Raw genomic sequence first — 26,551 nt, 5'->3', positions numbered from 1 at the left:
ACCACGGAACCCAAATATATAAGATAAAGGAAGAGAAACGCTGATTAAAGTAGGTAAGAGGGGACTGGCTTCCTGTAAAAATTTATGAAATACCACCTCAGATTCTTGCACAGAACATAATTTGAAAAACACTGATTTCAGTTTTTTTGGTAGGGAGAGGGTATTCAAATATCTTATAATTTTTATTTCATTAGGATGTGCTTTTGAGTGTCTAGGCCATTTTACAAAAAGCCACAATTTTATTTCAGAGAGTTGTTAACAAAATAGTAGTTAATTTGTGATAAGCAGTAAGAAGTATAAAGTAAGATAGCAGTCTTTGGGCCTTATCTCCCAAGGGAGCTTGCTTATTTTTTAAAAAAAGAAATTTCTAGTGTATACAGAAGAGTATACAATTAATAAATGGAGAATTGATGATTTCTATAAAGTGAACTCACCCATGTAAACATCTCCCACATGGAGCATTATAATATTACCAGCACCCAGAAGCCTCCCTTGTGCCCTCCCAGCTATTTACCCCTGCAAATGTAACCACTCTGCTGACTTCTAATACCTTAGATTAGCTTTGCCTGCTTGTGAACTATACCTATACAAATGGTATCACACAATAGTACTGTTTTGTGCCTGCTTTCTTTCACTCAACCTTTTTTTGTGATATAATTCATATATAACACCATAAAATTCATGATTTCAAGTGTACAATACAGTGTTTTTCAATATATTCACTGGTTGTCCAACCACTACCACTATCTAATTCCCGAACATTTTCATCACCCTACAAAAGAACCGCATACCCATTAGCAGTCATTCCCACTCCCCTCATCCCCATCCCCTGGCAATCACTAACCCCTTCCGCTCAGCTTTATGTGTATGAGATTCATCTATGACAGGGGTCAGCAAACTTTTCTAGAGGACCAGATAGTAAATATTTTAGGCTTGTGGCCATAGCGTCTCTGTCATTACTCAAATCTGCCATAATATTGAGAAAGCAGCCGTAGACAATACATAAACAAATGGGTGTATCTGTATTCCAATAAAATTTTATTTACAAAAGTAGGCAGCTGGTGGGTCACAGTTCTTCCTGAGTGTGTGTAGCAGTACTATGTTAATTTTGCTGTTGTATGAGATTCCATTTTATGAATATACCACAATGTATTAATTCATTCTACTGTGGTTAGACAGTTGGGTGTTTCTAGTTTCTAACTACAATAAATAATGCTGCTGTGAACATTCGTGTACATGTCTTCTGTACACATATGCACTCATTTCTATTGGGTATACAACCAGAAGTAGATCTGTTGAGTCTCTCTTATATCATTATCTGATTCTATTTGGTTTCATCAAGAAAAAATATGTCTGTAAGGTGATGCAAAAGAGAAAGAAAATTAATAATTTACTATCTCCTACTTTTTACCAGCGACTGTTTTATGGAAATTATCTCACTGAATCCTCACAAGAATCCAATAATATGGGATGGGAAACTGAGGCTTAAGTAAGGTCACAACATTAATAAATGATGGAGTTATCCAGCAAACCAGATCTGCTTGCTTTAAAGCCTGTGTGCTTTGCCCCTACTATGCATATCACAAAGAGAGAAAGAGTGGAAGAAACAATTCAATCTAAATTTACTGTTCAACAGAAAGAACTGACATAAGCCTATACTTTACCATTTATAAAGTAAAACAGTTCCATTCTAATATGGCCATTTCTATATGGTTGGTCTTTCTAACACATAAACTGCTAAATGACTGATTGAAATATTTATATTAACATACATTAATGATCAACATCAGTCTCAGAAGCCTAAATTCTTACTCGGTAAACTTTCTGGTAGAGATCATTATAACTTTCATAGATACAAGGTTTAATTTATAAATTCTACATAATGTATTTGATGCATATATGCATACTTGTATACTGATGATGATGAGAACAGTTAACTTATACAGCTGTTTTCTTCATTCTTCACCTTCAAATCTAGCTCATCATTAAACTATTAACATAATACTGTTTTTAATTTCCATTACCATATTCTTTTGAAAAGAGTAAGCTCTCTCTCACAGGCCAAATAGCTCAAACTCACATCAGTGATTAGTTTATTTCATGTCAGACATAAAAACTATATTCTTTAGTCGTTCTGAATATTGTTTTTAAAGAGCAGCCAGTCCACACCTAGAGGTGGCTGCCAGCCAGTCTTACCTTGCCATCTGTGGTGGTATTGATCCTGTAGTGATACACACGCCCCTCATACCTAAGCGAGATTGACAGCTGCCCAGGGCTGCTCTCACTTTCTCGCACCAGGAAGCTGCCATTGATTAGACTGCTGAGTAGGTACTCTGCTGCACTGCGAGACACAGGTCCATGGTACCAGGAGTGTTTCTCCAGGCTGTTCACTGGGGTGATGTAGTTGCTTGGCACCCAGCCTTGGCCATTCTTAGAGCGAACTTCACTCCACTCACCATTCTGGTTGTAACCAAGGACTCGTAGCTTTTCACCTGGCCAGGAGGTCATTACAGAATGAAAGAAAAGATGTTAAGACTATCTCAAATGGAAGCAGTCTACTGTCAAACTTAAAACTCACTGAAAAATGAGTCAAGAACCCTTAAGCCAACAAAATTTTTAAAAATAATGAAAACTTGGCTGTCACCACAGCCTGACTGATATCTTTAGCTCATAGCTTAAACAAAAGCAGCATAGTTAAGAGATGGTTTTCTGACATTACCTACAGAGTTTTAAAGGTTTTTAACCAGAAACTCCATGTATGCAACTAAGGTAGCATACAAAGATAAAAAGGTTACTCAAATGTCTGGAAAATGACACAGTCTCACTTCAAAAAAATGAAATTAATTTTTTCCTCAAAACAGTCTGTCAGGGAATGTATCTTATATATGGTCCAGTGTTAACCACAATCAAGGATTAGGGATAAGACATGTAAAATACAAAGTTACTTCTAAATTTCAGTTGGCACAAAGGCTGCAAAAACCATCAATGTAAAAAAAACAAAGAACAAAAAGGAACCGACCACAGAGCTTTCAGCAACATTTTCACAAAGAAAAGTACTTGGAGGTGGAGGTGGGCAGTGAGGACTCCCGATGCACAATCTTTTCCAGGACTCAAGTTTTAAAACAGTTAGAATTTCCCAATTTCCCTCCCATTCCCCATGATGAATTAATCACCCCTATCAGCTCCTCTCAAATTAGTGTGTGGCAAAGGGAAGCTGAGTCTGAAGTTGGAACACAAGACACAAGTTACTCGGAGTTATCTTTGCTATCAACTTCAATGTTCTTGATCTAATAAAGCTGTGAACATCAACTTTAGACTCCCCAAACATACACCCTGCCCCTGTACTTGCAGCACAGGCAAAACAGGGAAGGTGAAAGAGGTATCATTAGTGATAAATGATAACTTAAAGAATCCTTATAAGGCCTTAGGCTCCCATATCTGAGAGATGCAAGCCTTCCTACAGAGTTCACATTGACTTCTCAGTGTCAGAAAACAGAAGAAAGCCAGAGCGATCAAAAGCACATGGCTCAGTAGTTATCAGGCAAAGGCTGTTGAGGAAAAACTCAAAATTACTATTCTGGCAGCCATCTAACTTTTTTCAGCGGTCTACAGAAATGTTTGCCATAGGGTAACTTTCTATTAGCCCCTACCACCTCACCCAAGACCCTGGGATGTGAGACACTTCAATGAGAAAAAACATGAGTATATGCATCTGCACACACACACATACAAAAAATATACATATGTATAGGTATATAGTAGTGTATGTGCATGTGGTGGTGGAAATGCATGTGTACTGATAAATACTCCCCAACCATATCTGCAGGGGAAAAAAAATCTTACTGCTGCCAGAAAAGCTAAATAAGACTTGTCAGGGGGCCTCCCTGGTGGCGCAGTGGTTAAGAGTCCGCCTGCCGATGCAGGGGATACGGGTTCGTGCCCCGGTCTGGGAGGATCCCATATGCCGCGGAGCGGCTGGGCCCGTGAGCCATGGCCGCTGGGCCTGCGCATCCGGAGCCTGTGCTCCGCAACGGGAGAGGCCACAACAGTGAGAGGCCCGCATACCGCAAAAAGAAAAAAAAAAAAAAAGACTTGTCAGTCTGTAGTTTTTCTCCACTACTCTATGAGAATGAGAATTAAAGACTAAGTTCTTTACCAAGTACATTACTGTTGCTTCCTTACAAAGAACTGATAATGACATGTCATCATAATCAGGATACAGTCAAACTCCCTAGGTTTTTGGTTGTTTGTTTTTCTCGTTTTAGCAGTTAGGAGGAGAATTTTCCACTCTGGAAGTTTTGAATACCATGGAAATTGACAATGGATATAAACATTGGCCCTATTGCCAGAGGAATCCTGGGAGAACTTTGTTTTTTTTTTTTTGTTTTGTTTTTTTTTTTTGCTGTACGCGGGCCTCTCACTGCTGTGGCCTCTCCCGTTGCGGAGCACAGGCTCCGGACACACAGGCTCCGCGGCCATGGCTCGCGGGCCCAGCCGCTCCGCGGCATGTGGGATCTTCCGGGATCGGGGCACGAACCCGTGTCCCCTGCATCGGCAGGCGGACTCTCAACCACTGCGCCACCAGGGAAGCCCGAGAACTTTGTTTTTTAATTCAAGAAAAATATCATCTTTGAAGAAGGAACTAAAATAAGTATTGCTATTTTATTTTTAAAATATTTTCTTGTCTTTTAAAATAATAAATTAGCTTTAGCATGACATTGTTTTATATTAATAAGAACCTGGATAAAAACCTGGCATTTCGTAGGTTTTAAAAGAAATCATTGTTGGTCATAAGATAACGGGAATCCCACTTCTTGGGCTGCACACTAGTAGTTGCCATTACTGGTAACTGATGAATCAACAGGCTTTCTTTATCAATGTTTCCTTGGTGACTGAGCTATCTTGGAAAATAACTGACATGAAAATTATATCTAGGAAAGAATGTTCTGAGTCTTCACTTCACCAACTTCTCCACTTAAGTATCTTAAGGTAAAAGAGTGTGTTGTAGCCCAAAGAGACTACCTACCACACAGTATAAAATGCTTTTGAAGTCCTTTGTTTTATCCTAAACCTCTGTGTAAAACTTTCCTCCCATCATAAAACACAGCCCCCCACACATGTACAAATACCATCACCAACTGGTTGCCCCCAAAACTACCCAAAATCTTTAAGTAAATTGATGTTAGGAGATAATAATGTGCTTTATTTTTCCTGTACTTTTGAAACCTCCTTGCACATGTACCTCTGGGACATACCTATACCCCAGTTTGAGAAACTCAGTTTTAAGGATTTCTGCTTTTTTTTTTTTTTTTTTCTTTTTGCGGTATGCGGGCCTCTCACTGTTGTGGCCTCTCCCGTTGCGGAGCACAGGCTCCGGATGCGCAGGCCCAGCGGCCATGGCTCACGGGCCCAGCCGCTCCGCGGCATATGGGATCCTCCCAGACCGGGGGACGAACCCGTATCCCCTGCATCGGCAGGCGGACTCTCAACCACTGCGCCACCAGGGAGGCCCAAGGATTTCTGCTTTTGAAGAATCTGGCTGGATTTTAAAAACTGATGTATATAAAAATTTTATTTAACGGTAAGATTCCTTGAGTGGAGACCTGTCTTCTTAATTTGGTATATGCACTCCCATTTAATACCTCATTCTGAACCCTTACAAATAAAAAGAATATGTTCGACAAATAATCATTTAAGTTACATTTTCATTTAGCTGAAAATTATCCTGAATCTTACTTTTTCCCAGTAGGAAGCTTTCATAAATGCAAAAGACAAGAAAAGCTTAAGCAGATTAGCAATCCAACTCACGTACACAATGAGAATGTCCTATACTATTTCTTTCTCAGAAAAGTTTCACATTTTCTGTCCTTGTCCAAAAAACCAATAATGGTTGGTTTTACCTGGACATGTTCTCGATGTTCCCTTTGTTAAGAATTTACTACTGAAAATAAACTACTACTCTGTTGAGAGTGTTACTACAATAGAAACCCTTCCTACTAGTCATTTCACTAACCCGTATAAACACAAATGAGTGGTAAGTTGTCTAGGCCAGCGTTACTCAAAGCAGGTCCACAACATGATGCTTGTGCCAGAATGTGAATCACTGGATTACTTTCTTCCTGGTGAAAGTCTTGTTCCAAAAAAGGAAAATGTCAGCTGAACTAAATAATAAATAGTGTACTTAACAATGTAGTTGTTTTACATTTTGAGTGAAAGTTCTTAATCTCAGTGCAGACTGGTAACGAATGGTGCTCAAGTAGGCAGTCAGTCCACGAACGACACTTAGAGTAGCACTGGGGTCTGGCAACATGACATCTTAGCCACAGTTCAGTGAGAAGAGGTGTACGGTAAACCTTACCTTTGTGGCAGGTGAATGCTGGCATATTACGTATAGTACAGAATTCTGAGAATGAGTAAAGTTTATGTATATATCGTGTGGTGTTTTTTCTAAAGTACTTCGTCTCATTTTAGCCTTAATAAAAATCCTATAAAGTAGATAAAGTGGCATTATCCCTGACACAGGTTTAAAAAAAAAAATGGGGCCTCCCTGGTGGCGCAGTGGTTGGGTGTCCGCCTGCCGATGCAGGGGATGCGGGTTCGTGCCCCGGTCTGGGAGGATCCCATATGCCGCGGAGCGGCTGGGCCCGTGAGCCATGGCCGCTGGGCCTGCGCATCCGGAGCCTGTGCTCCGCAACGGGAGAGGCCACAACAGTGAGAGGCCCACATACCGCAAAAAAAAAAAAAAAAAAAAAAAAAAAAAAAAAAAAAAAATGAACCAAAGGTATCTGGGCCCAAACCACCTAGCTAATTTTAGTCAGAGGCAGAATCTAGAATACACCCCTTTATTTCTTAACCACTAATAAAAACTGAAAAGTGAGAGGATGTTACATAGAAGCTCACCTTTAGTAATACTCAGTGTGTTATCACCACTTGCTACGAAATCATAAAGTGCAACAAAGAGATTAGGGTCACTCTCAGTGGCTCCAAGCAAGTTCTCCTTGGAGCTCCACCTGATGGCTTCATTCAGGGCCTGGGGTTCAACATCACAACCATAGGGACGGTGCAAGGCTTCTGAAAGACATAAGGAGAAAGGACATAAAGAGTAAGTCCAAGAGATGGAAATTCATTTGAATTCAGTACATACACAATATTTTAGCTGCTGGCATTATACTGATGGCTCCAGGGTGGAACAAAACTGTACACATAGTTGTGGAGTCATGAAGAATGAGCAAAATAGCACCATCTCCTAAGCAGGAGAGAAGTCTACTTGTTGAAAATACAACAAGATAGAGAAAAGAACACAAAACGAGCATTTAGCTGTTATCTGCATTAACCAAAATCAGAAATAAATGAATAGGAAAGGCACAGTTTCCTCAAAAAAAAAAAAAAAAAGAAATCTCAAAAAGAAATGGCAGCTCATTTTATAAAACACAAAAGATATTTTGTCTAGGTGACGGTGGTTTTAAGAAGGAATAGTTATGTTTTATAAGTCCTCCCAAAGTACCTTTCTCCCCTTACTCTCTCCATATAAAACAAATTGTGGAAAAGATAACAGAGATTATAAGAAATATGTACAGATTGTATTAATCCAGACCTTCCATTTACATATAGAAAATTACAGAAATCGTGCTTTTAGAAAAAAATCCTAAAATTATCTATTAAATAACAGAAAAATATTTTGGTTTAATACAAAGTATTTTTGGCATCCCAAAATACCTTTGTGTTACCATGCGCTGTCTATAACTTAACAGCTTTCAATTGTTAATTGTTTTAATCAAAAAAAATTTTTTACCCTATTTTCTTTTCCTAAGTGGTACATTTTTATAAAATAACTAACTTAGGGCTCTAGAAAATACTGCCAGCAGTGGACATGATTTACTGAGTTTCTATCATGTGTACTGGTTGAAGCCCTGTAAGACCTGGTTTCTTCAAGGCATTGTGGTTCTTAGATTTAGTTATACTACACAAACAGGTGATCCCTATACCATCTTAGTTAAAGATCACCTGCTTCTCACAGTTCAGGAAGATTATACAAAAAAATACACTCATCTTTCAGTAGCAATGTTCTTAATCACTAAAAACTGGTTTTTGTGGCAATCTGCCACTATCCAACTGCCTCTGTCATAAAAACAGCACTTTTCTAGTATGTCTCTCTCTCCCTCTCCTTCCACTCATTTTTAATTTAAACTTGGTTTTATCATACATGAAGGAAAAAAACCCTCGAATCTGTGATTTTATTTCTTTTCCAATCCATTCCCTCCTCTCCTTCTGTACTGCCAACGTCTTAGTTCAGATCCCCATCATCTCTCACCTGGACAACTGCCTCCAGTCTTGTCTCCCTCAAATCCATCCTCCACACAGCTGGCAAAGTGATCTATTTAAAACAAAAATTTGACCATGTCACTCTTCTTAAGATTCTTTAATAGTTCACCATCAAGCTAAAATCTCTTTAACATGGCCTACAAGGTCTCTTATTATCAGATCTCTACCTATTCCTCCAGTTTCACCTCTCCCCCATTCCACACCTCAAATTTTACATCTGAACATACACCATGATGCTTCCTACCTTTTTGCCTTTGTTCACATAGTCCTAACTACCTAGAATGTGAACTCATTCCACCCTTTTTTTTGACTGGCTGACTTCTATTCATTTTATTGATATGACACTCAACTCCAATATAACCTCCCCTTGGAAGCCTCACATGCTCCTCCTCCCTGTGCTCACTCACAAAAGCATTACACTTGCTGCAGTAACACCTCCTATCTTTATCCTCAATTTATGTTCGTTTCCCCAACTTCACAATGTGCTCCTTGGCATAAGAACTGTATCTCTTTTCTAGCAAGAGTCACATAATATGTGTTCAGTAACTGTTGACTGAATGAATAACCAAATTACACAAAAATATAAGTGACAGGAAACAGTGAGATGTCTTTTAAACTTAAAATGGCATTAACCAATGTTTTTAAAATGGCTTCATAACCATCTGTATCATATAGACAGAAATTCCTCTTATAGGTTGAATGTTCTTCTAACAGTTTATTTCACTTCTTCACATTCCTTCCTCCTCTTAAAAAGAATATATTTTTTAAATTTCACTAATTAAAGCTAATTAAATTGTTTTACATTAAGAATGTTACAACAAACCTGAAGATATGTCCATATGTCCTGAAAAGTTAATTTGAAACAGATTACCTTGCTTCTTGCTTAAATGCAGAATTATAGTGGGATAGGAACAGCTGTATTATACTAAGATAACAAATTAGGATTACCAAACAAACAAAATACTGTATCATATAAAACATGCTTCAAACTGGTCTCAGGTACTATGTTTTTCTTCATTCTAATGAAATATTATCTACTCTAATGGAATTTCCATTGGGCTACTTTATTAAAATGAAAAGAACTGCCAAAAAGAAGTACAGAGAATATTCTAATATTTTTTAGGTTCTATACTGAATATCACATGTTCCATCCACAATGATAAATGTTTCTTGCCAGTGATAGTGGTAACACATTACAATGTTTTATGATTATTATTTGTTTTAATGATTGTCAAACAGTTCAAGTATATTTCCTTCTTTTTAGATAAAAGAAAGTCCCCCTTGTTTGACATTATAAGAGGAACAAAAATCAAGGGTAACAAGAACTTCTGTACTACCAAGTCAGAAACAGTAATCAAGCAAACACTGAAGCCAACTCTTAAATCCTATCAGGCTAAAAACAACAAATACTGTATATTTATACCTTACTTTGTGAAACCCAGTATATTAAAAATCTAAGATTTACAAAACTAATGATTTTACTGAACATCTACTATACAGTAGGCACCATGCTGGGCCTCAAAATATAAAGATTAAAAATCACAAATAACATTATTTGGACTTACTATAAAAAACTAGCATCCATTCTTTCCCCCAAATGTGCTGTTCTCACAGAATTTTCCACCTCAGTTAATGGCAAGTCCATCTTTTCAGTTCCTCAGGCCAAAAACCTTGGAAGTTTGAGTACAAACTGTAAGATAAATAAGCTCTGGGGATCTAGTGTATAACACAGTAATTATAGCTAATAATACTGTATTATAAATTTTAAAATTGCTAAGAGACTAGATTGAAATTTTTCTTACCACAAAAAATAGTAATTATGTGACATGATGCAGGTATTAGCTAATGCTATGATGGTAATCATCTTGCATTACTAAAGTGTACCAAATCAACACTTACGTATTATTATACCTTAAACTTACACAATGTTACATGACAATTATATCAATAAAGGTGGGGAAAGAAAAACAAAAAACCTTGGAATCATTCATGACTCCTTTTTTGCTCTCCAATACAACATCCAATCCATCAGGAAATCTTATTGACACTGCCTCCAAGAATATACCTGGAATTTATCCATTTCTCACCCCCTCCACTACTACTGCCCTGTCACCAGCATCATCTCTCAGCTAGATTATTTCACCAGACTTCTAACTGACCTCCATGCTTCTTATCCTAGCTCTCTACTGTCTATTCTCAACACACCAACCAGCTTTGAAAGCATAAGTCAGATTGCTTTACTCCTCTGCTCGAAACTCTTTGATGGCTCCTTACCCTTGGAATAAAACCTAAAGTCCTTACAAGGGGCCTGCAAGGCCCTTTGCAACTTACCTTTCCCAATTCATCTTCCTACTATTCCTCTCCCATTTTACCTCATTTTGACTACTGGCATCCCTGCTGTTGCTTGAACAATACAGGCACACTCCTACCTCAGGACCTTTGTACTGGCTTTTCCATCCACCTAAAACATTCTTCCCCAAGACATCCACATGACACTTTACTCAAATGTTACCCTCTTGAGGGCTTCCCTGGTGGCGCAGTGGTTGGGAGTCCGCCTGCAGATGCAGGGGACACGGGTTTGTGCCCCGGTCCGGGAAGATCCCACATGCCGCGGAGCGGCTGGGCCCGTGAGCCGTGGCCGCTGGGCCTGCGTGTCCTGAGCCTGTGCTCCGCAACGGGAGAGGCCACAACAGTGAGAGGCCCGCGTACCGCAAAAAAAAAAAAAAAAAAAATGTTACCCTCTTGGTACGGCATTCTCTGACCATCCTATTTTAAAATGCATCTACTCCTGACAACACTTCCACATCCCCCACGCCTCCTTTCCTAATGTATTTCTCTCCATCACTTTTTAAAAATATAAATTTATTATTATTTTTTGGCTGTGTTGGGTCTTCGTTGCTGTGCGCGGGTTTTCTCTAGATGCGGCGAGTGGGCTCAGTAGTTGTGGCTCACGGGCTTAGTTGCTCCGCAGCATGTGGGATCTTCCTGGACCAGAGCTCGAACCCATGTTCCCTGCATTGGCAGGTGGATTCTTAACCACTGTGCCACCAGGGAAGTCCCTCCATCACTCTTATTACCACAAAATATGTAATTTATTTATCATCACATTCACATCAACTATTACCTCACCCCACTAGAATATTAGTTTCAGGAAGACAGATATTTTTGCCTGCTTTGTTCACTAATAAATTCCAAGCACCCCAAACAGTGAATGCATATAAGAGGCTCTTAAAAACAATTTGTTGAATAAATGAACCATGCATACTGCTATACTCACAGAGGATGCTATGAGAGGACAGGATAAGAAAACAAAACTCTGCAGTCAGAAAAGGTTTCAGAGAAGAGAAAGCATTTAAATTGGATGAGCAGGAATTCTGCTCTGATGAGAGTAGAATGACAGACTGTCAAAGTGCAAGAACATGTCTATGACATGTGATTCATCTGTACTGGAGCGGAACGCCATCAAGCTCAAAGGAGGATTTTTAAAGGCAAGTCGGCTTCTTAAAACCATGTTATTTGACAAAAGGAGAAAAGAGAATGAAACCTATGGCACAATTTTATGAAAACTTAAAACATATATACAGGCCAAAAAGTACCGTACATTTCTGTAATATATACAAAATAATAAATACAGGAAAACAGTCATTTCTGAGACCAAAGTACTAAAAGAACCACAACTTGGAAAACAATCCTTTTTATTCCCCAATCCCCTTCTTCCCATCTCTGGTTTTACAGTCTTTTTGGTCAAGTCAAAAGATCTTATTTCCTTCGTTTCTTCTTTCTTCCCACTCTTTTGTTCTCACAATACTAAGGCTCTATTTCCTGTACAATCCGCCTGCACAGGATATCCACTTAAACACCATCCTACCCACTAGCACCAAACAAAAGGGGAAATTTTTCAAAGACAAGAAACATCCTAACATTTTCCTGAGGCCAGGAATGAACATATGTTAAATCATAAAGAGTTAAAGAACTAAATGGGGGAGAGCAAGCCAAGGAATGAAGACAAAAAGAGGGGGGAGGACCTATAGGAAGTAAATGCCACCGTGTTATCCAGTAGGTCTAGTCTATGCCACTTTCCTCATCGGCTGAAGACAGTCAAATCCAGATGATTCAGATGTACTGCACCCGCCCAAATACAAGTGTGTAGGCTGGGAATGTTTTATTTTTGAACAATGTCAAGTGACTACTATACATGAGGTAACTTAGATAGTGAGTTATCTTTCATTACTCACTATTGTTGAAGTATATCATGGACTTAAGATGACACAACAGAAGACTCTAATTTTTACTTATGGAATATAGGACCCAGGTAGCAGAAATACATTGTGACTATTAAGAAGAGGTAATTTTATTACTTTTTTCTACTAATACACTTGTAGCAAACAATAAAAATAAGGTAAAACATAGAAGTAGCAGCTTGTACAAAGTAAATTATCAGGATTAAACAAGTTAAAATCCAGAATAAAACTCAAATTCAGAGATAATTCCTAAATTTAATGTTTAATGTTTAATTACTGTTTAAATAATGTCTGTTTAATTAAAATTAATGTTTAATATTATTAAAATCACTTTTTACCAATTAGTCATTCAATAACTTCTAGCAGAAATTTCTAAGTTTAAGAAATTTCTAGGTAGAAATTTGTCAGGTAGTAATTGGAGAAATTAATATTCAAAATTTTCAGTTTAGGCATTTCCAAGCATTTTTTTTTTTTTTTTTTTTTTTTTTTTTTTGCGGTATGTGGGCCTCTCATTGTTGTGGCCTCTCCCGTTGCGAAGCACAGGCTCCGGACGCGCAGGCTCAGCAGCCATGGCTCACGGGCCCAGCCACTCTGAGGCATGTGGGATCTTCCCAGACCGGGGCACGAACCTGTGTCCCCTGCATTGGCAGGCGGACTCTCAACCACTGTGCCACCAGGGAAGCCCCTCCAAGCATTTTTACAAACACTTATCTTGCTAGAATTCTACTTTGTCTGATTGCATATTCTCTAAGAAGCTAATACTTTTTTTTTTTCCTTTTTGGTTGCACCGCGTAGCTTGCAGGATCTCAGTTCCCCAACCAGGGGTCAAACCCAGGCCCACAGCAGTGAAAGCGCAGAGTCCTAACCCCTGCAACACCTGGGAAGTCCCTAAGAAACTAATACTTTTTAACACCTCTTTTAAAAACTGTGTAAGGTGGTTAGATAAATCAATTGCTCTCAATATCAAGCCATATGTATCTTAATACTACAAAATATCATATGTTATTCATTTCTTCTTTCATTCAATAGGTACTTACTAAGGCCCTACTATGAAATACCAGGAAAAAAAAAAACACATGAAGCTTCACTGGCCAAGAATAAAGATGATAATGGTAGATAATATTAATTTTTTGAAATCTCCATTCATGCTTGATTACTGTGATTATGTACCCTCCCCAAACTATCACCCTTATATCATACCTGTCAAGTTGGGTAGAGCAGTTTCTGAGGCCTCACTGCACAGGCAGCAAAGCAATGTGTCCTGATCTCTGCCATAACAATTAGGTAGAAGCAGAGCTGCCCCAAAGACCATTCCTCTGCCCAGAAGCACAAAAGTTTAACTGATCTATGTACAGAGGAAGTCTTGGAATTCCACTCTCTGACAAGCAATACCATATGCCTGTGACACTCATTCATGTACTCAGTAGCCAGAAGGAACCAATGGAAGGGTAAGCATTTACAAGTCCAAAGTGGGTGAAGAGTTACATAAAGGAAAATGTCTAGTAATTAGCAAAACATTGAGTCAGAATGGAGATACTTCAAAACCTCTGGAACATTTTGAAAAAATAAGTAAAAACCGACACATAGGGATTAGTACATATAGGTGGGGTTTCATTCCTAAGTGATAATGAAGTAAGACAGTAGAGAAAAGTTTCCTTGAAGAAAACACGTTTACAATGAAAGTGTTTACACTTTTAAAAGAGAGGAAACGCCTAACAAGACTCATCTTTTGCATCACTTAAATTAGTTCACGAAACCACAAATCCGAAGTCAAAGAAATAGTTACAATCTGATTCATAAGCACAGAAACCAGGAAATGACGGCCTTCAGTAAAATTTTGGCTCTATTATAGCTTAATAAAGGTTAAAAACATGGCATGATAGTGCTGAAAACTTTTGAGTATTAAAACTTTAAAAAGTGAAAGCCTAATCTTTGTTCCTAATACATAGGAACAAAGTTAAATAAAACTTAAGAACCTTATAGGAAATTAGTAAAATCTACAAATGATGGATGACTTTAGTGGTATAATCTACAAAAATAATACAAGAATGTGTTACTGTACACCTAAGAACACTCATTGATTCAGGAAATATTTGTTAAGTACCTACTATGTACCAGCCACTGTGCTTGGTTCCAGGTCAATAACGGTAACGGTAAAATTATAGATAGTAGAACTGAAATAGCCTTCAATAAAGATGTTACAAAATTATAATGTAAACTTAAAGAAAGAATGACTTTGATGTAGGTAATTATTAACAGTGTAAAAAAAACAAACCTTATGCACTCAAAGAAATTAACCTTTATGAAGCCAGTACTGTTAACATCATGGGGAAAGCAAGAGTTAAATGACTAATGGGTTACCTCAAATTAATGACTCAGAATTCCAAATACTGGGTTGAATTTCTCCTTCCTTAAATTACACAAAATAAAAGGCAAAGGAGCTCCATAATTCATATTTTATACATATCTATATTCTGTACCATATGATTTACTATTTAATCAGTAAATCTGCTATTTAAATTACCAATAATTAATAGCTACATTTTTTATTTTTTTTTATTTTTATTTTTTTTCTTTTTGCGGTATGTGGGCCTCTCACTGTTGTGGCCTCTCCCGTTGCGGAGCACAGGCTCCGGATGCGCAGGCCCAGTGGCCATGGCTCACGGGCCCAGCCGCTCCGCGGCATGTGGGATCCTCCCAGACCGGGGCACGAACCCGTATCCCCTGCATCGGCAGGCGGACTCTTAACCACTGCGCCACCAGGGAGGCCCAATAGCTACATTTTTTAAAGCTCCTATATTGTTACCAGGAGTACAGAGGGAATGAACAAATAAACAAAATGTGGTACATACAATGGAATATTATTCAACCATAAAAAAAGAATAAAATTTTAATATATGCTACAACATAGATGGGCCTTGAAAACATTATGCTAAGTGAAATAAGTCAGGCACAGAAGGACAAATATTGTATGATTCCACTTATGTGAAATACCTAGAAGTTGTTCTAGTTCTGGAAATGGGTGACTGTACTTAAGGCTACTAAACTGTACACCTTAAAATAGTTTAAAAGGTAAGTTTTAGGGCCTCCCTGGTGGCGCAGTGGTTAAGAGTCCGCCTGCCGATGCAGGGGATACGGGTTCGTGCCCCGGTCTGGGAGGATCCCATATTCCGCGGAGCGGCTGGGCCCGTGAGCCATGGCCGCTGGGCCTGCGCGTCCGGAGCCTGTGCTCCGCAACGGGAGAGGCCACAACGGTGAGAGGCCCACGTACCGCAAAAAGAAAAAAAAAAAAAAAAAAAAAGGTAAGTTTTATGTTATATTTTATAATTAAAATTTTTCAATTAAAAAATAAGAACTACTGATGTCTCCAAAGACCTCTGTTATGTGGGTTACATCTATCATTATTTACCATATTTGAAATTAAAACTAAGAAACTGTAATATTAATTTTAGAATAACAATAAACTCATGTTAACATATTTTATTAAAAATAACTACCCTTGAAAAGAAAATTAAGAGGTAAGAGTAACATTGTCATTTTTTGCAAATCTCTTTAATATCTAGCTTAAAACAAGACAGTAGAATCTTCATTCTACATTTGATCTGTTGTGATGTTATTTTTGTTTAAGTATTTGAAAATCTTATTGCACACAGATATGGAGGTATAAAAGGAAGGTATATTTTAACATTCTTTCAGATTATTATGGATATTCTTCTTTGATACCACACCAAACTCAACAAAGGTTAACTGTAAACTGAAATCTGAAACCACACAGACAAAATTTTCATAATCTGTCGAATTAAAATTTGTGAGTTTACCTTGTACTTGAAATGGGTCTATTCTGTACTTTGCTTTTTTTTTTTTTTTTGCGGTATGTGGGCCTCTCACTGTTGTGGCCTCTCCCGTTGCGGAGCACAGGCTCCGGATACGCAGGCCCAGCGGCCATGGCTCACGGGCCCAGCCGCTCCGCGGCATATGGGATCCTCCCAGACTGGGGCACGAACCCGTATCCCCTGCATCGGCAGGCGGACTCTTAACCACTGCGCCACCAGGGAGGCCCTGTACTTTGCATTTTTTAACATCATGCATTGATCATCTGGAAATCATGATTCACTAAATGTTGATATACTTCATTATATAACATTGAAACATTCTATTCATTACTATATCAATCTCATCACAAAAGTTTTAAGTAAGAAGTTGTCATGAGCAGAATGATGGTTACTAATTTTATTAAATTCTAATTTTTGCTTAAAAGCTCAAATTCTACCATTTCCAACAATTAATACCTGTCTTCTTTGAAAGAGCAAACTCACTTCATTCATTTTTGAGAAAATGTCTACCAAATCCCAAATCTGAATAGTTCAATCTTTCAAGTGAAAATAGTGTTCCATGAAAAAAGCAGCCAGTTCAGCTCAAAACACACAAAAATTGCACATGGCTCTCTCTAAAAACAGCCACAATATTTTGGCAAGCAGCAGAAGTACTTTATGCATACTTTCCATTTTGTCACAAAGAATACTAAAAAGACATGTATCTGAGAATCAAGATTTTTATAAAATTAATCATTTTTACTGCTTAATCAAGGAAATTCTTAAGTAAAACTGTTTTGTTAGACTCTTTTTTTTTTTTTTTTTTTTGCGGTACGCGGGCTTCTCACTGTTGTGGCCTCTCCCGTTGCAGAGCACAGGCTCCAGACACGCAGGCTCAGTGGTCATGGCTCACGGGCCCAGCCGCTCCGCGGCATGTGGGATCTTCCCGGACCGCGGCACAAACCCGTGTCCCTTGCATCGGCAGGCGGACTCTCAACCACTGCGCCACCAGGGAAGCCCGGCATCTTATAATTTTTGGAGTATAGGTCTTTTGTCTCCTTAGGTAGGTTTATTCCTAAGTATTTCATTCTTTTTGATGTGATGGTAAATGGATTATTTCTTGAATTTGTCTTTCTGATCTTTTGTTAGTGTATAGAAATGCAACAGATTTCTGTGTATTAATTTTGTAACCTGCAACTTTACCAAATTCATTGATGAGCTCTAGTAGTTTTCTGGTAGTGTCTTTAGGATTTTCTATGTATAGTATCATGTAATCTGCAAACAGTTACAGCTTAACTTCTTCTTTTCCAATTTGGATTCCTTTTCTTTTTCTTCTCTGATTGCTAGAGCTAGGACTCCCAAAACTATGTTGAATAAAAATGGCAAGTGGACATCCCTGTCTTATTCCTCATCTTAGAGGAAATACTTTCAGCTTTTCACCGTTTACTATGATGTTAGCTGTAGCTTTGTTGTAATGGCTTTTATTATGTTGAGGTATGTTCCCTCTATCCCACTTTCTGGAGGGTTTTTATCATAAATGGGTGTTGAATTTTGTTGAAAGCTTTTTCTGCATCTATTGAAATGATCATATGGTTTTTATTCTTCAATTTGTTGATGTGGTGTATCACACTGATTGATTTGTGGATACTGAATAATCCTTGCATCCCTGGGATAAATCCCACTTCATCATGGTGTATGATCCTTTTAATGTATTGTTGGATTTGGATTGCTAGTATTTTGTTGAGAATTTTAGCATCTATGTTCATCAGTGAATTACTGGTCTGTAATTTTCTTTTTTTTGTGGTATTTGTCTGGTTTTGGTATCAGGGTGACTGTTGCTTTGTAGAAATGAGTTTGAGAGTTTTCCTTCCTCTGCAATTTTGTGGAACAGTTTCAGAAGAATAGGTGTTAGCTCTTCTCTAAATGTTTGATAGAATTTGCCTGTGAAGCCATCAGGTCCTGGGCTTTTTGTTTGTTGGGAGTTTTTTTTTTTTTTTTTTTTTTTTTTTTTTTTTTGTGGTATGCGGGCCTCTCACTGTTGTGGCCTCCCCCGTTGCGGAGCACAGGCTCCGGACGCGCAGGCTCCGGACGCGCAGGCTCAGCGGCCATGGCTCACGGGCCCAGCCGCTCCGCGGCATATGGGATCCTCCCAGACCGGGGCACGAACCCGTATCCCCTGCATCGGCAGGCGGACTCTCAACCACTTGCGCCACCAGGGAGGCCCTTGTTGGGAGTTTTTTAATCACAGTTTCAATTTCAGTGTTTGTGATTAGTCTGTTCATATTTTCTATGTCTTCCTGGTTCAGTCTTGGGAGACTATACCTTTCTAAGAATTTGTCCATTTCTTCCAGGTTGTCCATTTTATTGGCATACAGTTGCTTATAGTCATCCCTTATGATCCTTTGTATTTCTGTGGTGACAGTTGTAACTTCTCTTTTTTCACTTCTAATCTTATTGATGAGTCCTCTCCCTTTTTTTCTTGATGAGTCTGGTTAAAGGTTTATTAATTTTGTTTATCTTTTCAAAGAACCAGCTTTTAGTTTCATTGATTTGCTATTGTCTTGTCTCTATTTTGTTTATTTCTGCTCTGATCTTTATGATATCCTTCCTTTTGCTAACTTTAGGTTTTGTTTGTTCTTCTTTCTCTAGTTGATTTAGGTGAAAGGTTAGGTTGCTTATTTGAGATTTTTCTTGGTTCCTTAGGTAAGATTGTATTGTTATAAACTTCCCTCTTAGAACTGCTTTTGCTGCATCCCATAGGTTTTGGATTGTTGTGCTTTCATTTTCATTTGTCTCTAAGTATTTTGATTTCCTCTTTGATTTCTTCAGTGAACCATTGGTTGTTCAGTAGCGTATTGTTTAGCCTCCACATGTTAGTGTTTTTTATAGTTTTTTTCTTGTAGTTTATTTCTAATCTCATAGCATTGTGGTCAGAAAAAATGCTTCATATGATTCCGATTTTCTTAAATTTACCAGGTCTTGCTTTGTGGCCCAGCATGTGGCCAACCCTAGAGAATGTTCCCTGCGCACTTGAGAAGAATGTGTATTCTGTTGCTTTTAGATGGAATGCCCTATAAATATCAGTTAAGTCCATCTGGTCTAATGTGTCATTTATGGCCTGTGTTTCCTTATTGATTTTCTGTCTGGAAGGTCAGTGAGGTATTCAAGTCCCCGGTATTATTGTGTTACTGTCTATTTCTCCCCCTATGGCTGTTAGTATTTGCCTTATATATTGAGGTGCTCCTATGTTGGGTGCATATATATTTACAACTGTTATATCTTCTTCTTGGATTGATCCCTTGATCATTATGTAGTGTCCTTCTTTGTCTCTTATAACAGTCTTTATTTTAAAGTCTATTTCCTCTGATATGAGTATTGCTACTCCAGCTTTCGATTTCCATTTGCGTGGAATACATTCTTCCATCCCTTCACTTTCAGTCTGTATGTGTCCCTAGGTCTGAAGTGGGTCTCTTGTAGACAGCATACATATGGGTCTTGTTTCTGTATCAGCCAGTCTATGTCTTTTGGTTGGCACATTTAATCCATTTACATTTAAGGTAATTATTGATATGTGTGTTCCTATTGCCATTTTCTTAATTGTTTCTGTAGGTCTTTCTTCTTCCCTTCCTCTTCTGTTCTCTTCTCTTGTGGTTTGATGACCCTCTTTATTACTGTGTTTGGGCTGCTCTTCCTTTTTTGTGTGTGTATCTACCGTAGTTTTGGGGTTTGCTGCTCCCATGAGGTTTTGATGTAGCAGTCTATATAGGTACAAGGTTGTTTTAAGTTGCTAGTCTCTTTCCTGCCTAGAGGAGTTCCTTTAGCATTTGTTGCAAAGTTGGTGTAGTGTTGCTGAATCCTCTTAGCTTTTGCTTGTCTGTAAAGTTTTTGATTTCTCCATCAAATATGAATGCGGGCCTTGCTGTGTAGAGTATTCTTGGTTGTCAATTCTTCCCTTTCATCATTTTAAATACATCATGCCACTCCCTTCTGGCTTGCAGAGTTTCTACTCAGAAATCAGCTGATAACCTTATGGGTGTTCCCTTGTATGTTATTTGTTGCATTTCCCCTGTTGCTTTTAATATTTTTTGTCTTTAATTTTTGTCAATTTGATTACTATGTGTCTCAGCATGTTCCTCTTTGGGTTTATCCTGCTTGGGACTCTCTGTTTTCCTGGACTTGGTTTACTGCTTCCTTTCCCATGTTAGGGAAGTTTTCAGCTATTATCTCTTCAAATATTTTCTCTGGTCCTTTCTCTCTCTCTTCTCCTCCTGGGACCCCTATAATGCGAATGTTGGTGCGCTTAATGTTGTCTCAGAGGTCTCTTAGGCTGTCTTCATTTCTTTTCATTCTTTTTTATTTATTCTGTTCCATGGCAGTGAATTCCACCATTCTGTCTTCCAGGTCGCTTACCTGTTCTTCTGCCTCAGTTATTCTACTATTGATTCCTTCTAGTGTATTTTTCATTTCAGTTATTGTATTCTTCATCTCTGTTTGTTCTTTAGTTCTTCTAGGTCTTTGTTAAACATTTCTTGCATCTTCTAAATCTGCACCTCCATTCTTTTTCTGAGATCATCTTCACTATCATTATTCTGAATTCTTTTTCAGGTAGATTGCCTATCTCCACTTCATTTAGTTGTTTTTCTGGGGTTTTATCTTGTTCCTTTAACTGGGACATAATCATCTGCCTTTTCATTTTGTCTAAATTTCTGTGATTGTGGTTTTCATTCCGCATGCTACAGGATTGTAGTTCTTCTTGCTTCTGCTGTCTGCCCTCTGGTGGATGAGGCCATGTAAGGGGCTTGTGCAAGCTTCCTGACAGGAGGGACTGGTGGTGGGTAGAGCTGGGTCTTGCTCTGGTGGGCAGGACCGTGCTCAGTAAAACTTTAATCAGCTTGTCTGCTGATGGGTGGGGCTGTCTTCCCTCCCTGTTCGTTGTTTGGCCAGAGGCGACCCAGCACTGGAGCCTAAAGGCTGTTTGGTGGGGTTAACTGCGGCCCCCAGGAGGGCTCATGCCAATGAGTACTTCCCAGAACTGATGCTGCCAGTGTCCTTGTCCCTGTGGTGAGCCACAGCTGCCCCCAGCTCTGCAGGAGACCCTCCAACACTAGCAGGTAGGTCTGGTTCAGTATCCTATGGGGTCACTGTTCCTTTCCCCTGGGTACTGGTGTGCACAAGACTGTGTGTGTGCCCTCCAAGAATGGAGTCTCTGTTTCCTCCCGTCTTGTGGAAGTCCTGTAATCAAATCCTGCTGGCTTCAAAGTCCAGTTCTCTGGGGATTCCTCATCCTGTTGCCAGACCCCCAGGTTGGGAAGCCTGACATGGGGCTCAGAACCTTCACTCCAGTGGGAAAACTTCTGTATAATTATTCTCCGGTTTGTGAGTCTCCCACCCGGCAGTTATGGGATTTGATTTTATCATGATTGTGCCCCTCATACCATCTCACTGCAGTTTCTCCCTTGTCTTTGGATGTGGGGTATCTTTTTTGGTGGGTTCCAGCATCTGCCTGTGGATGGTTGTTCAGCAGTTAGTTGTGATTCCAGTGCTCTCACAAGAAGGGATGAGCACACGTTCTTCTACTCTGCCATCTTGAACCAATCTGAAAACTGACTTTTAACTGCAAGAACGTGGCAACTACAATGCAATGACTACTAGGTACTATTTAATGTCACTACTTTGATTTCTATTAAGGGCATAAACAGTTTTACCTGTAGTGCTTTGGCACCATCAGTGCAAATGTCAGCACAGAGATTTGTTGAACACAATCAGTTTGTTTGTTTGTTTATTTATGGCCGCACTGGGTCTTCACTGCTGTGTGCGGGTTTTCTCTAGTTGTGGTGAGCGGGAGCTCTCTTCGTTGCGGTGAGCGGGGGCTCTCTTCGTTGCGGTGAGCAGGCTTCTCACTGCAGTGGCTTCTCTTGTTGCGAAGCACAGGCTCTAGGCGCGCGGGCTTCAGTAGCTGTGGCACACAGGCTCAGTAGTTGTGGCACATGGGCTTAGTTGCTCTGTGGCATGTGGGATCTTCCTGGACCAGGGCTCTAACCCATGTCCCCTGCATTGGCAGGCAGATTCTTAACCACTGCACCACCAGGGAAGCCCCACAATCAGATTCTGAGAATTGCTGCCTCTAGGATATCCACCTGAGTTAATGTTTCATTTTATTTTCAATTTTTAAGCTCTGCTTTTAAAATTTCATTTCATTTCATAAAATATTTACATGGTTCCAAAGTTGAATCTACGGAATGTGGTACCCTCCCCTCTCTACCCTATTCACTCCTTCCTTAGAGGTAACCTGAATTTAAGTGTTTTATTCTTATACTGTTTTAATGTAAATGGATACATACTCACAAACCCTTCCTTCTTCTTAAACAGTAGGATATTTCACACTCTTTCTTCACTTTGCTCTTCTCACTTAACTATAAGATCACTCCACAGTAGCACACAGAAATAGTTCTGTTCCTATGTACAGCTGCATAATATTTCATGCCAATTACCACACTCTTAAATGAGGACAATTTAGAATAAATAGTAAGGTTTCTTTATTCTGGATCATGAATGTGAAAAAATGCCAGTTACATTTAAATGGCTCCTTCATGAAGCTGGAGAAGAACTGATCAGTGCTGTTTATGTTGTTCAACTCCTATTTAGGCAACTAGACATCTCCAGTTGTTATCAACTTACGCACACAAACACAAATCAACATATACTTTTTGCTAAAGCGTATTGACCTCTCTCTGAATTGCACTGTACAGAACTGAATAAGGGACCCCTAAAAAAGTCTCAATAATTCAACATTTCTCTACAAAACCAAGTTCAGACAATAAGCACCTTTCTATTTATAATTCGTGGGTAAGAAAAGAATAGTTACAATAATGATAGGACATTCAGGAGCACCCTTACATTAAATACTGGTCAAAGAAAAAAGTAGAAGGAGAAAACCTACACAACTCCCACAATAAAAATTAGGCAAGGTTCAGAAAAGTCAAAGTCATTAAAGACATACAAAGGATGTGCAAACAGCTCTGTGGGAAATGAAACTTAAATGACGACAGCATCTAAGTTAGAAAACTACAAAAATTAAGAAAAGACATTCTACTTGAGGACACGGTGGGGGGAAGGGGAAGCTGGGACAAAGTGACAGTGTAGCACTGACATGTATACACTACCAAATGTAAAACGGATGGCTAGTGGGAAGCTGCTGCATAGCACAGGGAGATCATCTCAATGCTTTCTAACAACCTAGAGGGGTGGGATAGGGAGGGTGGGAGGGAGGTTCAAGAGGGAGGGGATATGGGGATATATGTATACATATAGCTGATTCACTTTGCTATACAGCAGAAACTACACAACATTGTAAAGTAATTATACTCCAATAAAGATATTTAAAAAATACTCTAAAAGTAAAATATGAAAAGATACTTTTGTCATTCTATGCTGCTTTTAATTATCTAAACCATCTAATACCACCTTTAACATTTTAGAGAAAAAAATAAAATGAAAAAGTGCCCATGAAAAACTAACCACCAAAAAATGATAAATGAAAGCCTAAGATTAAAGGCAACAAAATTATTAGTATGACATGTTTTCTTTTTAAATTGTTTTCAGTTTATAAAAGCAATATATACTCATTATAGAAAATCTGGGAACTATATATAAATAGATGACACACTACCCACTTCTACACCCCCACTTATTAAATTATTAAAATATTGGCCCTTTTAATCTGCATATTTCATTCATTCAGCCAATTATTTACTGAGTGGATACTATGTGCAAAGCATTTTGCTAGGCAGGATATATCAAGTGCTAGGTGAGAAATAAAGTCCATAAGAGATAAATGTAACAGGTTGAGGTAAGGTGGGGAGTTTCACTACTTCACTGCAGGATCACACTTACAAGAGAACAATGACTGGAATATTGCAGATTTGGCATTTGAAACCTTGGAGGCTAGAAAGAAATGAAAAAACATTATCTTAAGTGCTGAGAGAAAAAACTGTCACCCCAAAATTCCATAATCACAGAAAACATCCTTCAGAAATGAAGGTGAAATAAAGACATTCTCAGTTGAAGGAAAGAACTCATTGACAGCCGACCTGCTCTAAAAGAATTGTTAAAGGAAATTCTTCAGACAGAATGGAAATATCAGAAGGAAACTTTATTCATTAGGAATAAAGAAAGAGAAACAAAAATAGTAAATAGAATAGACTACTCTTCTCTTCTTGAGTTCTTTAAAATATGCTTGATGATTGGAAGCAAAAAGTATAACACCATCTGTAGGGACTCTTCATTGTATATAGATATAATATGTAACAACTACAACATAAAGAGGGGAAAGAAAATTACATGACAGTAAGGTTTCCATATTTCACTTGAGGTGGTAAAATGTTGAATCTAAGTAGAATGTGGTTTAATATGTATATTGCAATCCCTAGAGCAGCCACTAGAAAACCTATACAAAGAGATATAGCTCAAAACACAACAGATAAATTACAATGCAATACTTACCAAAAAAAAAAAAAAAGTGAACCCAAGAAAGAGCAGGAAAAGGGAAACAGGAACAAACATAAAAAAATAAAATGGTTGACCTAAATCCACATACTTATAATTACATTAAAGGACAATGGGGGCTTCCCTGGTGGTGCAGTGGTTGAGAGTCAGCCTGCCGATGCAGGGGGACACGGGTTCGTGCCCCAGTCCAGGAAGATCCCACATGCCGCGGAGTGGCTAGGCCCGTGAGCCATGGCCGCTGAGCCTGTGTGTCCAGAGCCTGTGCTCTGCAACGGGAGAGGCCACAACAGTGAGGCCCGCGTACCGCAAAAAAAAAAAAAAAAAAAGACAATGGCTTAAACAGATATATGGCAGATATATGATCCAACTATAGGCTATCTAATAGAAACTCATTTCAAATATAATCACATAAGTTAAAAATAAAAGGGTGAGGGCCTCCCTGGTGGCGCAGTGGTTGAGAGTCCGCCTGCCGATGCAGGGGATACGGGTTCGTGCCCCGGTCTGGGAGGATCCCATATGCCGCGGAGCGGCTGGGCCCGTGAGCCATGGCCGCTGGGCCTGCGCATCCGGAGCCTGTGCTCCGCAACGGGGGAGGCCACAACAGTGAGAGGCCCGCATACCACAAAAAAAAAAATAAAATAAAATAAAATAAAAGGGTGAAAACGTATGTCCACACAAAAACCTGTACATGAACGTTCACAGCATTATTCATAACACCCAAAAGTGGAAACAACCAAAATGTCCATCAATTAATGAATGGATAAAGTTACTCAGCAATAAAAAGGAATGAAGTACTGATACATGCTATAACATAGATGAACCTTGAAAACATTAAGCCAAGTGAGAGAAGCCAGTCAAAATGAACATATATTCTATGATTCCATTCAGATGAAATGTCTAGAATTGGTAAATCCATAGAGACAGAAAGTAGATTAGTGGTAACCTAGGACTGGGGGTGTGGGGAGGAATATGGAATGACTGCTAATGGCTACAAGGTTTCTTTGGGGGCGTTATAAAAATGTTCTTAGATTGTATTGATGGTTGATGAACTCTGTGGATATACTAAAAACCACTGAATTATACACTTTAAATGGGTGAATTTTATGATATGTGGATCTATATCTCCATAGAACATTAAAAACATTACGCTGTATGAAAGAAGCCAGATTAAAAGTCTACATATTGCATGACTCCATTCATATGAAATCTCCAAAAAGAGCATATGTAGAGAAAAGGAGATTAGTGGTTACCTGGGACTGGGTTAGGAATGCTGACTGACTACAAACTAGTACAAGGGACATTATGGGTGATGGAAACGTTCTAACAACTATATTGTAGTGAGGGCTGCATAACTACGTATTTTTTAAAAATCACTGAATTGTACATCTTTTAAAATATAAGTTTTATAGAATGTAAATCGTAAGTCAATAAAGTATTTGAGCCAATCATGAACTCTTCACTCCTTGAAGAGGCTGCATCCCAGTTTGCCCCTGAGCAGTTAGGGAGGGATTCTGCTCCATGGAAAAGGACCGCTCTCCTAAAGAGACAGAGCCTGTTGCCTCCATCACAGCTTCCCTTTGGGCTCATTTCAAGCTTGGCCGAACTGGGGAACGAATTGGGGACAGAGTGGAGACTGCCCTGCATTCCCCTTTCCTCTGCCTCAATATGTCT

The 26,551-nt window shown here is 38.9% G+C and overlaps 1 protein-coding gene across 4 annotated transcripts in view; it reads right to left on the bottom strand.

Annotated features, from left to right (window-relative positions):
• ABL2 (ABL proto-oncogene 2, non-receptor tyrosine kinase) overlaps positions 1–26,551 on the bottom strand; it is a 133,102-nt gene that overhangs the window by 20,794 nt on the left and 85,757 nt on the right. For 2 of the 4 annotated variants that reach the window (XM_060091193.1, XM_060091195.1), the window contains exons 2-4: positions 8,312–8,374; positions 6,901–7,071; positions 2,197–2,492 (exon numbers count right to left, since the gene is read on the bottom strand). In XM_060091193.1, coding sequence (XP_059947176.1) covers positions 2,197–2,492; positions 6,901–7,071; positions 8,312–8,374 — 530 coding nt within the window. The remainder of the gene's footprint in view (positions 1–2,196; positions 2,493–6,900; positions 7,072–8,311; positions 8,375–26,551) is intronic. The other 2 variants (XM_060091194.1, XM_060091196.1) reach the window with 1 other exon arrangement.

The sequence above is a fragment of the Mesoplodon densirostris genome, chromosome 2 (genome assembly GCF_025265405.1).
Source record: "Mesoplodon densirostris isolate mMesDen1 chromosome 2, mMesDen1 primary haplotype, whole genome shotgun sequence".
Classification (NCBI taxonomy): Eukaryota; Metazoa; Chordata; class Mammalia; order Artiodactyla; family Ziphiidae; genus Mesoplodon; species Mesoplodon densirostris.
This window is presented reverse-complemented; position numbering and strand designations above follow the sequence as displayed.